The 15,824-nt window shown below is 45.0% G+C and overlaps 1 protein-coding gene across 1 annotated transcript in view; it reads left to right on the plus strand.

The window, feature by feature from the left end:
- Vwa3b (von Willebrand factor A domain containing 3B) overlaps positions 1–15,824 on the plus strand; it is a 175,432-nt gene that overhangs the window by 139,939 nt on the left and 19,669 nt on the right. The window contains exons 20-22 of the mRNA XM_026785438.1: positions 100–218; positions 5,810–5,860; positions 7,040–7,241. Of these exons, the coding sequence (XP_026641239.1) occupies positions 100–218; positions 5,810–5,860; positions 7,040–7,241 (372 nt within the window). The remainder of the gene's footprint in view (positions 1–99; positions 219–5,809; positions 5,861–7,039; positions 7,242–15,824) is intronic.

Consider the following 15,824-nt stretch of genomic DNA (forward strand, 5'->3'; position numbering starts at 1 on the left):
TTTTATAGTCAGAAAGGCATGTACCCATATAAATACACATTTGAGAGCTCGCGTGAAGCCATCGAGTGACACTTTCCCTTCTGTCTCCGTTGTGTGTAGGTGTCCCCTCTGGCACATATGTGCAATGACACCAATAAGATGATATTAATTAACCCCCAAGGAGTCAAATTCAATATCTACAAGCAAAACGTGGAACAGGCCATTAAATCCTACGAAAAGTGAGTATTATTCCCTGAAGCTCTCGAAAGATAATTTGCTTTGGCTCTTTTTCTCTTTTTTTGGCTTAGATTGTTTCGTCTGAAATCGCAGTTTTAAAATGGCCCAGTATCCACACAAAGCACTAGCTCATGTGTGGCCCTACTGGGTGCTGGGTTAGGCTCCTGAGCTGATCTTTCCAACAGTTTGGAACAAGCCACCTTCCCATCGTACACTCCGTAGAAATCTTGTGTTTCCAAGAAACCTTCCAAGTTTTCCTCTTACCGCAATAGCTTTGATCACATCGGCCCCTAACACTTTGAAAAATAACTTAACAATGCCACAGTCAAGACATAGCTACTTCTTCTCCTCAGCCCTCCACAGAGCAAAAATAACCAGGAAGGCCAATGGTGTCTGACCTGAACGTGGGCAGACTGCTTCTTGTTACATTCCTCCAAATACAAAGCAAGTATATGCACAGAATTTACACGATCTTGGGACTTGGGAGTCATCTACATGTGGCCTACAGTGTCTGGGAGGGTTTGCCTTGATTACATGCAAATCCAATAGCTGTTGTCGGTATCTGTTGCCGTGCAAGAACAAAGTGTCCATGACCCTGATAAATCTGTAGCCCATAAAGGGGGATCTTGAAACCAATTCCTCACGAACACTGAGGGGTAGCTCTATAATATAGATTACTTTTTACATGTTTTATGTCAATAAGATAATTAAGATGATTACTGAGAGAATTCTATACTCTAACAGTTCAAAAGGTGGAGACTTTCCTCAGGGACAGGTGGCCTCTCTGTCACCTTTTCCCATGCCCTGCACACCTGCCTAGAATTAACCCTTAATGTGTATGCTTAAGGGACTTTTGAAAGTGCCCAGCTTCTTTGGAAAGCTTAGTCTAGATTCTGGAAGCTTCATGGTTGGGTTTTAGTTATCGACACATGAGAGTATAAGTAATAAGATACATAGAGATTAGAGGTTAGTGATGTGGCCAGGTCCCCACTAATCCACCCATCATAACTCAGGGTGAGGCGGGCTCCTGCCCACACAGACGATCCACAGAAAGGTCTTTCTTCACCAGTCTTCTTAGCGTCAGACTCTTTCACTGCCCTCCTAGAAGGACTGGTTCCCCCCCCCATGTGAGCCCCATCAGTGGTGTTTAGAAAGTTGTCAGCACAGGGTGTGACCCCTTAGCCAGAACAAAAGGGTCAGGAGAATTTCAGGTTTTCTTCCATATCTTTGAATACTTGACTATGCATGAAATGCGTTGCCTTTGGAATTGGGCCCAAGTCCAAACATTTTTTTTTCACTGTTTGAAATAATTTCGTGCCAGAAGTAAAAGTTTTATGGCACAGATGAGATTTCCTACTTGTCACATTGGAACTCACAAAGGTTGGGATCTAGGCTGTCTTTGGATTAGGGATGCTCTGTCTGTTTTTCCGCATCTTTCTGTCCTTCATTTTTATCTTGGTAGCAAGATGACCTATCCTAAGCTTCCTCCTCTCAATGGAGCTTGCATGAAGTCCTCCCTTTAAGGGACTGCTATTCTGCTGTCCCTCAACTGCTCCTTCTTCCTAACGGCCTCCTCAGAGAGGACTCTCCACACCCCCCCCCTCTAGCTACTCCCCTATTGTACCCTGTCACACACTCTCAGCTAGTGCACTGCCCACTGGAGCTCACTGACATTCTGGTCCACTAGTTTACAACTGGGCCAGCCTTGTTTCCCCTCCCATGTATGTCTAGCAGAGGCCCCTGCACCTGACTATTTGAAATTCATTCAGATTTGATATAATTCCAGTTTCATTATTAAAATGTTCAAGTTTGATTTGGGTATTCAAATGCAATAAAATTCCATTCAAATTCTAATGTAATTTGCTTGAAATATTCAGATAGCTGAGTTCTGTAATCACTTGGCCTATAAACATCGGGTACCGAGGCGCAGGCTAGAGCTTAGAGGTCAGACAGTGCTTGCGCGTTTTGTCCTTAGTCCAAACCAATGCCTACGTCTAGGCATTGAGAGCAGATGACTTATTTGCAGAACCCACGCACAGGGCTGTTGGGAGGGTTGTTCAGGTCACACAAAAGAAGCATTCCGCGTGGATCTGCTTCCCACCCTGAATCTGTTGAGCCTAAAATAACTATGACTGTGTGCAACACAGCAGCCCCTTGACTCCTTCTACCATGTCCACCTCTTCCTGAGGGTCTCAGAAGGGAGGGAGGCCTCTATTCCCAGGCAGAACCACACTCCCTTGAGAAGAAAGCCCAAACACAGAGTGAGGGATCTGTCCTTGCGAGTAACTCTCCAAAACTCTTCTGCTCATGCTAGAGAAGTATTGTTGCTACAAGTTGAACAAAACCTAAGAGTTCCCAACCTCAGATGCTCTAGACACCAACATTTTTAAGTGCCCATAATGATGCCACATACAGTAAATCCCGTTCCTGATCTCATGGGAAAGACCACAGTGAACATGTTGGTGCATACACTAATAATTGTGCACACATTTATTTCTGGGCTTGTGCGTGTGAGGGAGATAGGAAAGCTAAGTAAATTTTGTGTTTGGATTTGGGTCCCATCCTTAAGATATTTTGTTACATACATGCAAATATAGGTTCAAAATCTAAAATCCCAAACATTTATGGATAAGAGATCTTCAACTTGTACTTTCAGTAATAATAATCTTTACATTAATGACATTAGCTTTAGTATAGTTGATGTTTAATATTTTTTATTCATTTAGCTAATACTGGGTTTATTGTCTTGTGTGTATGTTAAATTATTTAATATTATGTCCAGTAGTAGTAATAATAGCAATATTATACAGGACTGAGCCTTTGAATTCAGTAGTACTGAAGAATTTTGTTTTTATAAATGCCAGTTCCCTTTTTTATGTGTTTTCCCATGTGCATCTTTCTCATGGTGTGACGGGCACGTATCCTGTCCCACATCCGCTGCCATATCTCTATGATGTTTTTCCTCCAAAGTAAGCCATCATCACTTTGAAAATAAATGATTTTATACATCCATAAGTCCACTCAAGCTAGCGATGACCAAGCAAATGGAAGTTCACAGGATGGTATATAAAGAAGAGCTATTTTTGAAACAGTGTCCGTGGGTGGGTGTCCTTCAGTTCCAGGATTTCGAGAGTCTGGGCTCTGTGTGTCTGAACAAAAGCTTGAATATTTCTAGGGCTGCTCATATTCAGAGGCAGCGTTTTTCTTGCAGCTTTTTTTTGATCGCCAAAGTCAAGATCCCAGTCCTCAAATCCACAGGAGAAATCTCAGTTCTAGTCTGGCTCTGGGGCCGGGCTTCGATGACTCTGTTTAAGGTCTACTCTTTCTTGCTGGCCAGGTTTATGATGTGCCAATAGTTAAACTTTGCGTTGTAGGCAAGTCATTTCTTGCTACAGCTAGAGCTACAGCAATCCAAGGGATGCAAACCAGCAGCCAGGACTCGGGGGCTGGACCAGTTTCAGAAAGACCCTCACATTCAATGGCCTCCAGGTGCCTCAGAAGAATGGTCATCATAAACTCTTGGTGGCTTTGCCATAATCACTCTACCAACTCAATAAAGCATTGAAATGTTGCAAAACATGTGGACAAGGGGGGGCACACGTGTTCTGAATATGTGGCCCTGGGAAATATTTTCTGAAGTATTGAGTTCAAATTCAATTCAGGCTAGGTAACTGGACCCAGTAATCCTGCTCTACCAATGGCCTCTCCGTGTCTCTAGGCTCACCCTTCTTTTGATCCATCCAGAGGAGAGGAACATTGAAGTACTCCTGGTACTTCACAAACATTTCTTCTTTGTCCTCTCAAAGCCACAGATGGATGCCGCTAGCCTTGTTTTTATCCCTGAGAAAGCAGCGCTTCAAAGGATTCTGCCCAACAGGATCACATAGCAGCCAGGTGGAGCTGGGGGCTAAGCTTGACCCCAGGTCTGTGTTGTGCTGAAGCCCTCTTCTGCCTGCCCAGCTTCCGCACTACACTGAGTTTGCTTTCAAGTCTGATTGAAGAGAGTGTTGGAGATATTTTAAGAAAAGCACAGAAAACCAAACAGTCTTAGAAGCCCTGATCGTTGTTACAAGAGCCAAGTGACTAAAGAAACCTAATTTCCTAATGGAACCCAAAGGTCCTAAACCTTTGAGAAAGACTAAAGCTCGAGCTGGCCTACTTCTTTCTTCCTGGCTCATGGTGGTTGAGATCCATTTGTTTTATTTTGTTTTCTGAGTGCTTTGCCTGAATATGTGTGTATGTGTATGCCTGGTGCCCGTGGAGGCAAGAAGAAGGCATCAGACTCTATGGAAATGAAGCTATGGATGGTTGTGAGCCACCGTGTGGAGGCTGGGAACAGAGCTGCGGTCCTTTGTAGGAGCAACAAGTGCTCTTAATGGCTGAGCTGCCTCTCTAGCCCCATTCTTCCTGACTTTTTGCCATCACTTCTTTGCCAGTGCCAGACACAATATATATGCTATGCACATAAGTCTTTGCAGAGTCCTCATGGCTGCAGGGGGTGGGGATTCTCTTGTCAACCTGAGTTGACAGAAAGGTTGACTCCATTCTAGTCCAAAGTCTAAGCCGGGAATGGGAGGTCTGGGCCCCAGTGCTATGGCTCCTCTCCCATATGAGCGGTCCCTGTCTTGCCCTTCCAGCCCCTCCAGGCCCATGTCCACCCCAAGCGTATTCTCTGCATACTGTGCTAGTGCCAACTGGCCTCAGTGGTCAGAGGAGCACTTCCACAAGCTTTGGAGTCAGTGTTGTGTCCCCTGCTGTCCACAAAGCCCGAGGTGATGTCATAGTGTCACAGAATGGGCTGGGTCCACTGAAAGGAGCCAGTACTTCATCTCCCTTTCCTCTCAGTCAGGTGGCTTCCCTGTGAGGATATGGTCAGTGAGGGGCTTCAGTTCCCCCACTGGCAGCTAGCCAGGTGGATGCTTGAGGTGTTTTGTGTGCCCATCTTTGCGCTGCCACCCAGAAGACAAGGTGGTTAGACTGCATGGGTTCTGAATGTACGGCTTATGGTCCCGTTAGCTCCCCTTTGCTCTCAGAATCCAGGCAGAAGAGCGTCTGCAGAAGGCAAGCTAAGAGTGCTTACATTTGCCTTAGAAAGAAAACTGTAGCACCTAAATTATTTTTTAAATGTAATTTGTATTGCATTAATAGTGTGTGCATGCATGAGTGTGTGTGTGTGTATGTGTGTATCATAACAAACAATGCATGTGTGGAAGACCACGTGGGTCCTGGGAAATCAAATTTGGCAGCAAGCTTCCTTTTCTGCTGTACCATCTTGCCGACCACTGAGAAACTTCCTAATGCAAAGATGGAAAGAACCAGCTTGCTTGCAGCTTTTACTTGAGAGCAAAGACTTCCTTAGTGTTTGACACAACTCCCACCCAGTCACCAGGCTTCCTCGGAGATGCTGACTTAAGGAGGAGATGTGTCTATGCAATCTCTTTAAGTGGATGACAGGGGTGCGGTCCAATAATAGTTGGCAGCTGGCTTGGGCTTTCCTTTGTCATCCCTCTCAGAGCCTGAGGTCAACTAATTTTTTTTTTACTTAAAACAAGTTATTGCTCCTAAATTGTTGTTATTATATTTTTTTTAACAGACGCTTAAATAAAATTGTCTGGCAAGCACTGTCCCAAGAGGAAAAAGAGAAGTAAGTAATTCCATTCCACCTTAGTTTCGAAATGCCACTGAAATTCATGTAACTGAAGCTAGCCGTTTTAAAGCATGGGGTCCAGTGGTGTTTAGAGTGTGTAACCCCCCAAACATTCACCACCCCAGAAAAAGACTTCTACGTACGTACCCATGAAGCAGGTGTTCCCCATCGCTCTCTTCTCCAGCTGCCGCTAACTCCAGTCTCTGTTTCTGTGAACCTCTCATATGATATATCGTGTGAAAGAAAGAACACACGTGGCATTGTTTCTGTCTTCTAGTACTTAATATTTAATATTTAATAACTCTAATATTTCCAAAGCCCATGAAAGTTGTAGCATATATATGCACATGTATACATATATGCATGCACTAAGGAAGTTATCTTTTACACACGCATACGTGTGCACGCGCACACACACACACCACTGATTATCTACTCCCACTGATGAACCTGTCAGTTCCCGCTTTTTTTGGCTGTTATGAAGAACGCCACTGTGCTCACATGAGCGGACATTTCTCTATGAACACACTTTTATTCCTCTAGCATATATAGGTTTATCACACTGTAATTCTTGCTTCAGTTTTTGCGAAAGCTCCAGGCTTGCTGCCAGCAGCCACACTACTTCACAGTCCCACCGTCTTGGCACGAGCATTCCCGTTCTCTCTTCCCCGTGTCCTCACCATTGGCTGCTGGATGGGCGTGATGGCAATTGCCCATAATCCTAGCGGTGGGGAGACTCATGGGTTTGAGACCAGCCTGGGCTACATGAGAAGATTTTTGACTCAAAGAACAAAACCAAACAACAATAACAACAAAACAAACCACCGGGAGTGATAATTACTTACCTCCAGCTGTACAAACTGATAAATGGGTCAGTAGGCCGTTGGCCAACCCCCCCCCCCATGTGAACATAATCTAAGATGGCCGTATCACCAGCTGATGTAATTGAGGGACCCCCATCATACAGCAACATGGCTTCATACAATGCCCAGGCTTGTTTTTTCATCCATTCTAAGGACTATTTCTAATTATAACTAATCTTGAAAAGTGGGACCTTTGGGGGCTGGAGAGGTGGACTTCTGATGTCCGTGTCAACAGATGAGTCTAAGGAGATTTATTGAGAAACTGAATACATTTTTCTTTTCATTTCTGTTGCCTTCTTTCTTTGTTTCTCAGGTTGGATGCCATCAAGCCCCTACAATACTTGGAAAACAAGGCAGTTTTAAACAAAGCCCTGGAGCGCCTGAATTGGCCCATTTCCTTGAAAGAGCTGTCGCTGCTGGAAAATGAAATCTTGGCTGGGAAAATGTACATCCAGCAGGCGATGGAGCTCCAGGAGGCTGCCAGGAAGAACTGCACGAACAAGACCCTGGAGGAGGTGGGTCCCTGAGTTCTCTGTACCCCACCTCCCTGCTCTCATCATTACTTTCCCTGCCTGGGCCTCCTCTTTCTCCTACCCGCCACATACTGATTTTATAAGAGAGAAGAAGGAAATACTATTTGATTTTAACATCTTAGTTTTAGAATAAGGGATCTTTGAGTTGAGACACAACATTGAAAAGTAGCGTTTTGTCCTGATGAGATGCCCCGACTCTGATCCAAACCAGACAGAGTACTCGCCTGAGATTTTTTTTTTTTAACTACTTAATCTTGATGCTGTCTTGGATAGGTTTTCACATTTCCTTCAACATTCATATTTTTATATCTATAATAAGAGTATTATTATCTCTTATCGCTTATTATTGCTTATTAACAGCAAGCCCAGTGGATTGCTGTTAGATAAAAAGGGTATTTATGTTTCTAGTATTGAAAGCCCACAAAAATGGCATCCGTTTTTACATTAAGAAAACAAACCTAAAAAAAAACCGGCTCATCATCTCGCTGCCCAGCTAGCACCATTTGGAGTGTTTCCTGTTGGCCCTTTTTTCTCCTCAGATAAATCTTTTCTCTTTTTTATACTTAGGGAGTCTTTAGTATTTTATAGTCTGCCTTGAACTTAGCATTATCTCATACAGTCTTTGTGCTTTCTCTGACTCTTCAGACCGACACCTTGGTGGATATATACAGGATGTATTTAACTCTGAACTGTCTCCTTCTGGTTTGTTGGTTTTTTTGCCTTTTTTGGTTGTTTTGTTTTTGCCTCTTTCTCACGCTCTTGTGAATCCCATGGTGCGTACAGTTATTTTGTGAGCATCCTGCCTTAGGAATGGCATTTATGGACCACAGAACATGCTCACTGGTGCTGGAATACAGTGCTCCTTTCTGACTGCGTGCAGGTACTTGTAGATGTGGGCTAGTCCATCCAGAATCCTAGACAGCTTCCATATAGCCATCAAACAAAGGTCTGAAAACCATTCCAGGACAACTGCCATGCAGGATTTCTTTGTTAATTTCAGGATCTGTCAAATGAGGCAGGGTTTGCCTGGCTTTAATTCCCATAGCCACTATTTTAGAGTCTCGCTTTTGCTTTGAATCACTCTTATTCATGTGTATCTGCATGTGGGTTTCTACATGTGCGTGTGGTACCCAACACGGATGCTGGGTACTGAACGCAGGTCTTCTGCCAAAGCAATATGAACTCTCAGCTGCTGCACCATCTCTCCGGTCCCTTTGCTTTTATTGTTTTCCTTCATTCTTTTTTTTTTTACTCCACAAATTGCACTTTCCCCTTAATGTGAGAAGCTGTACCTTTTGTGCAGGAAAAAAAACAATGGTATCATGAAGCGTTAGGCATCTATTCCTGTTGTTCAAAGAGACTTTCTCGGAAGCATCCACTGCATCCTGGTAAGGCTCCCTCTGGCTACCAGCATTTCTCTGTTGACTGGCGGGTGTCAAAGGACACCTAAGAATCCAGAGGACCAAACATGAACTCCCTACTTTCCCCTGAGAATGTTCTTCGTCTACCTCTTCCTGCCTTCTCATCCCTTTGTTTGCTATCTAAAATATTTATGAGCATCCCCAAAGTGCTCGGTGTGATGGCAGATGCCAGCCATGCCTAGAACACACCAAGTCCTGCTCTCATTTAGATGGGGGGGGGGAGAGAATTATTGGATCCCAGTAATGGATTTTCTCATTCCAACCTCTTCATACATATGCAGAGTCTTCTTTTAGATTCTTTTAGCAAAGGGCAATGACTTGGAACAATGATTATAAGTTAGAGAAGAACAAACCTTCAACTCCTAAGACCCCTGAATTTAATGTGTCGCAATAATGGTCAAAGTTCCCTCCCATGGATCTATGAGAAATGTTTATGTGTATCTGATGTTTGAGGTCACTCTGCTTGGTCCAGCTAGAGTGCATGGTTGAGTTTGGAGACCCACGGCTTTTCCCTACCCTCTGCTGCAATGACATTGTGATTCACTGTAGCTGTCCCTTGGCTCCTGATTTTGGGGCAGCATCATGACTTTTCTGATGGTAACGGAAGGAGATGAGCTACAAACACTATGACCAGGGAGTCTGGCCTTGCTCTTCGCCTTCGGACTTCCCCTGACCGTCTGGATGGCAGCAGATGATGGATGGATGGATGGATGGATGGATGGATGGATGGATGGATGGATGGATGGATGACTGTAAGCTGAAAACCACTATTCTTACTGATCTGCAAGCATCCTGCACACTCTGTGCTTGAGTGCCTAATGATGTCCCCTGCGATCCATAATCCACCAGTTTTATGACGTCCCCAGCTTGTCTCGCTGACCATATAATGAGAAACCTTAAGTCTGAAAAGCTTAAAACTCCTCTCCCCAGCACTGTCTTATTGCCGTAATTACAGATTTCACTCTCCCTTGCTAAGCCTGCAGCCCCAAAGCTGGGCTGTGAAGGGCATCGGGGAACAATCACTGACTTTCTGGGGGCTCCATGGGAGCCTGGTCTAGGAAAGCTCAGATGCACAGTTCTGAGCATTTTCCTAAGAAATGCAGATTGTTCCCATAGCAAATCCTACAGAACCCACAGCTAGAAAGATCCAAAGCTCTCTTTATCCCCGTGGCCTTGACCACCTGGGGTGATTCGACAGCGTGAAATCTTTTTAAAGCTCTGAGAACCTGTCATCAACACTCTGGACAAAGCCTCGGGGATGTAGCCACACAGCTGGCGACATGTGTTTGCTTCTCAAAGGCATGGCGAATGAGGAATCTGGAGCCCATGGATTTTATGAATGATGAATTTGGTGTGCTACTTTAGGAAAAACTTTCCAGGGTAGAGTGTTAGGAAAACTCACAAAGGAAAGAGGTGTGAGTGAGTTGGGTAAAGTACAACTGGGGGAGAGACCATTGAACCTAGGACCTTACGCCAGGTGGTGACTTGGACACTGTGTGTCAGAGGAATGCTGGGTATGGAGACCTAGAAGAAAGCATCTTCTAATTGTATAAAGTGAAGCCAGACTATGCATAGTGTCTTTGTTCCCAGATAGTAACTGTACCAATTGTTTTTTGTGCATGACAACCCATTTTGTCTACAGTTTTCAGATTCCCTCTTAAAAGAGGGTAAGAGGCATCACACCTTAACTCTGCTTGTGAGTCTTTGTTGTGCCATCGTGAAAACATCTGTCTGCTATGCTAGCATCTGGGTCTGATGGGACACTGGTTCCCTAGTGCTGTGAACATTCTCTGATAGTGTAAGACCTCTCATGGAAAGATGGGAGGACACATGTCTGGGCTATGAAATAATGACATCGTCATCTGAGAAAAAATTAGATGTGAAAACCAGCCACATTATCCCCAGGCAGCAGTGCAGTGCAGATCCAAGCTAGGATCTGAAACACGCATAGGTGTGATGACCTAAATGAGCAAGACTCTCAGACCGACAGAGTGAGGGCTGGAAGGGGGGGGGGGTGAGAGAGGGACACACGGCCAACACTGGAGTGACCACAGCAGCTAGAGTTACTAGCAGAATATGCTGCCCAGGAACTCCTGTCACTGGAAGAAACAAAGGAGGAGGAACACACACACACATAAACGTGCGTGCACACACACATGTGCATACACACACTACAAAGGCCATTGACCAGAAGAAATCCTCTGCCTGGTATCTTGTTCCGGAGTAAGATGTCAACTTCAAGGATCCCTAAGGTGGCAAAAGCCACATCCACGTTGACACTAAAGGCTTCACTGAAGATTCTTACTGGATGGACCCCAGCACTCTCCCGCCACCAAGGCGCTCTTTGTGCTCTGCCACAGATGCCGCCCAAACACCATAAACCGGTCTGGGAATGGTTTTTACCCACTTATCCGGAGTACGAGCACTGAGTGTGGAAAGCATATCAGTGGAACCCAGGCAGGGAACGAAACAATCCATTTAGTCAGTCCACGCAGAGGAGCATCTGTGCAAGGGCTGTATTCAGGTGAGGGACGTCAGGGTCAGCCACAGGAAAGAATGGCAAACCTAGAGCCCAGCAACAGCAAGGGATGGTGGAAACCATAGAAACCAACAATAGGGAGACTGCTGCCCTGATTTTTCTCTCCTTTTCCTTTCTGTTACCTCCCGTAGTCTGCTGCTCCAGAACCAGTAAGAGAAACAGGGTCTGGTCCCTGGTGAGCCGTGTCTGGGTACACAGAGCAGGGCCCTCAGAGAAGAGCAGAGAGTGTGTGTAGGGGGTGAGTGGGTGGAGGGAGACTAGCCCAGAGACGCAGATGTCTTGGGAGGTTTTCCTAAAGACCTAGAGTTTATTTGTGTACCATGGAGTTACATGAGAAACATACATCAAACAGGAAACTGGTGTTGGGCCATGCCAGGCAGTGGCACAAAAGGAGCATCAATAACATCCACGTGGCGGGTCCCCAAGCGCCAGTGACTTTCAGCGCTCAATACTTAAGACATTTGGGGTTTTCCTTTCTGTACTTTTCCCTTTAATAAGCAAACAGGTGTGGTTATTTTTCATGATAGCCCTTGAAGTTGCTAAGAGCAGTGGGCTGGAAGTCTTGCCTTCAGAGATTGTCTCCTCCAGAGCCCAGAGCTGTCCCCGGTGCCAGGGAGGGGATGGCCAGTCTTCTTCTTTAGGGATTCATCCCTATAACATTTTCCTAAGCATCATAGTAGCTGTTCACAAAGTGTCACTAACTGGAATGTGCAAAAGACCAGCCAACTCCCTGTGTATGATCTGCTCAAAAAACAACACCCCAAAGGGAAGTAGAAGCTGCCGGGAGGTTTAGGGGACCTTCGTTTCTCATGCTATTTCCTCAAGGTATCCCCTTCCCCAAGGAGGAGAGAAGACAACTCTTTTAGAGACACCCCCCCCACACACACACACCTCCCTCTGGTTTTGAAAAGCCAAGCTAAGTACTCACAGCTACTGAAAGGGGTAGGGACAAAAGTCCCTCTTGAGCAGGATGGCAAACTTGCTGTTTGGAGAGAAACTTTGCAAAAAGACTTGACCTCCTCTCCAGGACTAAGGAAACCCTGCTTAGAGCTCATTCTTTGACACACTATCTACCCTCCGTTAAAACCATGAGTTTACAGACAGAGGAATCACGCTGAGACAACACACCACGGACACCATCAGTAGACTCCCAGATCTGGTCAGGAGTTACCGCCTCTTCTCCTACATTTTCTCTACATTTTTTCCCTCATTCTCTCTTCAGAGCCCATTTTTTTTTTTAGATTTATTTATTCATTAGATATACATTGATCTTCAGGCCAGAAGGGAGCACCAGATCTTACTACAGATGGTTGTGAGCCACCATGTGGTTGCTGGGAATTGAACTCAGGACCTTTGGAACAGCAGGCAGTGCTCTTAACCACTGAGCTAACTCTCCAGCCCCCATTCAGAGCCCATTTTTAAAGGAGTAGAGACCTTGGATGTCTTTAGGGTTGGAAAGGAGGGAGGCGGAGAACACGTCACACTGGCTCTGTCCCGTTCACCAAGCCTCTGAATGGAGTAATATTATTCATAAAGACAGTTTGCAAAATTTCTGGCCTCATAATTGGGACCCCTAGAGAGAAAGGTCAGAGCACTCTGTCCTGCCATGAATTATCTTAATCATAGCAGTCACAGACCTCCTTGACCGAAGGACAAGGCAGGGGTTACTAAGCAAACTAGGGGTGCTGCTGGAGCGATTTAGGGGTTCTGTATGGTAGAGTTCGGGGATTCCAGAGAACAGAAACATTTAGGGATAGTTCTTTTGCATAATTTTGAAGTGGAGATTAGTTGTAGTTAAACTGTAGGCATGTGGCTACAGCTGCTGCAGAAGCATGCTGTTACTGAACGGGAAAGTGAAAAGCACCGAATATCTAGGAACCGTGCTATTCCTACCAATCTAATCCCCAGAACACGAACTAGAAAGAAGCCATGGCATGGCAGGAGGGTGGCATCTCTTGGGATCTTGGCATACATCACCTGGTGACTGAATCTGGAAAAATAAATCAAGGAGTTCTCTGGATTTTGAAGGCAAGGCTGAAGCTTTTCCCCGTGGCCATTGCTCTTCTGACTTCCTCTGCGGACTCTGTAGCCACTCTTCTTTGGGGCCTAAGCTTAAGCTTGGAGCTACGCCGGCCAGTATTTTCTGCTCTCTCTGTTTCTTCTGATCATTGCATCCTGTGGATGTCTTTGTAGAAGTCAGTGTTTGGTTTGTATTTTGAGCATGTACCTAGGTGAGCGGAGGCAAAAAAGAGATAGGCTAAGGTGTTCTTTGTCGTGGACCATGCAGCATCTCTAAAGCAGTCAGCACAGCTCAAAAACATTGGCTATCAAGTTTTGGGGAAGAGTTGTCAAAATTCCGGCTGCAGGGACAGCTTGTCTAACAGCCCTGATGATCTGTCTTTCTACCCTGGGATGCCCATGTTTTGCTTGTGAGGCAAAACTTGTCGTTTTGATGCAGGCCCTTGAGATGTGCATTTCCTTGATGACTCAGCTTTGTCTGTGAGTCTCGTCCATCATGCTGATGTACAAAAATACCACTGAAGAAGCCATGTGAGTGCCCTTTCCATAAAATTACATGCTGTGGAATCAACTAGAAAGGAACGCTTGCCAGTGGCAGGAGCAGTTGGAAACCTGAAGAGTAAATGGGAATCACTGGTACTTCAGTGTTAGTCATGTCTCTGGATGGTTTGAAGGGAACAGTACTCTCAGCCATTTAGAAAGGCCTTTGTGGCATTTAAAATGACAGCCAGCACTCTCTCCACTGGGGGCCGCCCGTTGTTGCCACCCATGTGGAGGAAGATCTCCATAGAGTTAAAGGCTGATACACATCAGATGAACTGACAAGGGAAGAATTACAATGGGGCAAGAGAGAGAGAGAGAGAGAGAGAGAGAGAGAGAGGAGAGAGAGAGAGGAGAGAGAGGAGAGAGAGAGGAGAGAGAGGAGAGGAGAGAGAGAAGAACTTGGTATTTTAGGCAACTGATTTCATAGATCTGTACTCTGAATGCATTTTAAAAACATAAAAGAAAAATTAATCCATGGCCTTCTCCTTGGAACATTAAGAGCTTGGGATCCAAAGGTAAAAAGAATCGAGTTAAATGAATGTTGATAGTCTGTGAGCCTGAAGACAGGACTTCAGACATGGGTTCTAATGAGCAACTTGCCACAACAGCCTCTCTGGAACTGCTGTGCACACGTGGCTTTGGAATAGCAGGCTGTGGTCTGTCCGGAGGCAGGCAGACTCCCCGGCAGCCAACTTGGTCTTGGATGTGAACATGGGTGTCAAGAAGCACAGAGATTGTAAACTTTATATCAAAGTGGAGTTTGTTTTTTTGTTTTCTTAAGCCATCACTGATTTGACTCGATACGTTCCAGTCTCTCAGTTTTCCCAGTGACTGGAATATTCTACAAGGACGCTTACAGTCAATTTTGCCTGCAAGATATTTTGGCTGAGAAATCTGTAGAACTCATATTCTCAGTTCTGGCACTGAAAATATGAGCAACACATTGGTATCCGTGTCCTGGTACACATGAGGCTTAGCTGTCTCCTAGAGTGCAGAAGCAGATCTTTCCAGACAGAAACAGAAAGCTAAAGGATGGCTGAGAGCATGTGGTTTTCTAGGAAGGTCAAGAGATGCTGCCCAATCATTCAACCAGGCAGACAGCACACAGAGATGTGGTGTCTGTGTCCTGGTCCAGACTCATCCTCCAGAGGCCATTTGTAGGCTACACTTTTGTCTGTATTTAAATGATTTTTATATGCTTTAGGTTTACATATGTGTGTATGTATGCATATCTGTATGTATTTCCAGGATTCCTATGTCCTTACCCTCCACCCCCAAGATTTCCTGCTGGTCTGACTGCACACAGCTATTCCCTGGAGATTTCTCTTCCTGCTCTTGGACTGAATCCTGCCTCCTAGAGTTTCTTGTTGCTCTTACTTGCTTTGCTCCTTCTTTTTGCTGGAGTACATTTCCAAGTAGCTTCCTAAGCCAGGATGAACTGAAGGGAGATGCTTCTACTTAGGGAGATGATTGTATGTTTAAGCTGCCCTTTGATTTGATCCATGGCTTACTGGTATTTAGGATCCTAGACTGGGATTTTCTTCCAGAACTTGGAAAAGGGTGGCCCATTGCCTTCTAGTAGGATGGTGTGCCCAGCAGGGGAAGTGAGGGCTTGGACAATCAGTCCATAGCCCATGCATTTCTTTTCTGTGAGGTAGCGTTTCTAAGGGTTTGTCGTTGCCATGGAGGGGTGGGGTAGGCCTCTGTGTTTCTGTAAACCCCTGTGTTTTCACACTTGCCTCTCAGAGATGTTGGCAGTGGTTGACTTCTCTGTTGAAAGCATAATCTCCTCATAGTTCTGGGAAGGTAGCAGCTTGGGCCATGGTTCTCAAGTGGTCTGCATCCAGCTGTGATGCCATCTAGAATCTTAGGAATTCTACTTGTATGTACAGTTTTTGAAAAGTTTCCCTTTTCTTCAATTAGTTGTTCAATTCTTTCACTCTAAACTAAATTATATATATCTTATTATATGTTATATATAATTACTATGCATATAATTATATATCTGTAACAATAGATAACATTTACATAATATATAATTAT

This window comes from Microtus ochrogaster, linkage group LG2 (assembly GCF_000317375.1).
Source record: "Microtus ochrogaster isolate Prairie Vole_2 linkage group LG2, MicOch1.0, whole genome shotgun sequence".
NCBI lineage: Eukaryota > Metazoa > Chordata > Mammalia > Rodentia > Cricetidae > Microtus > Microtus ochrogaster.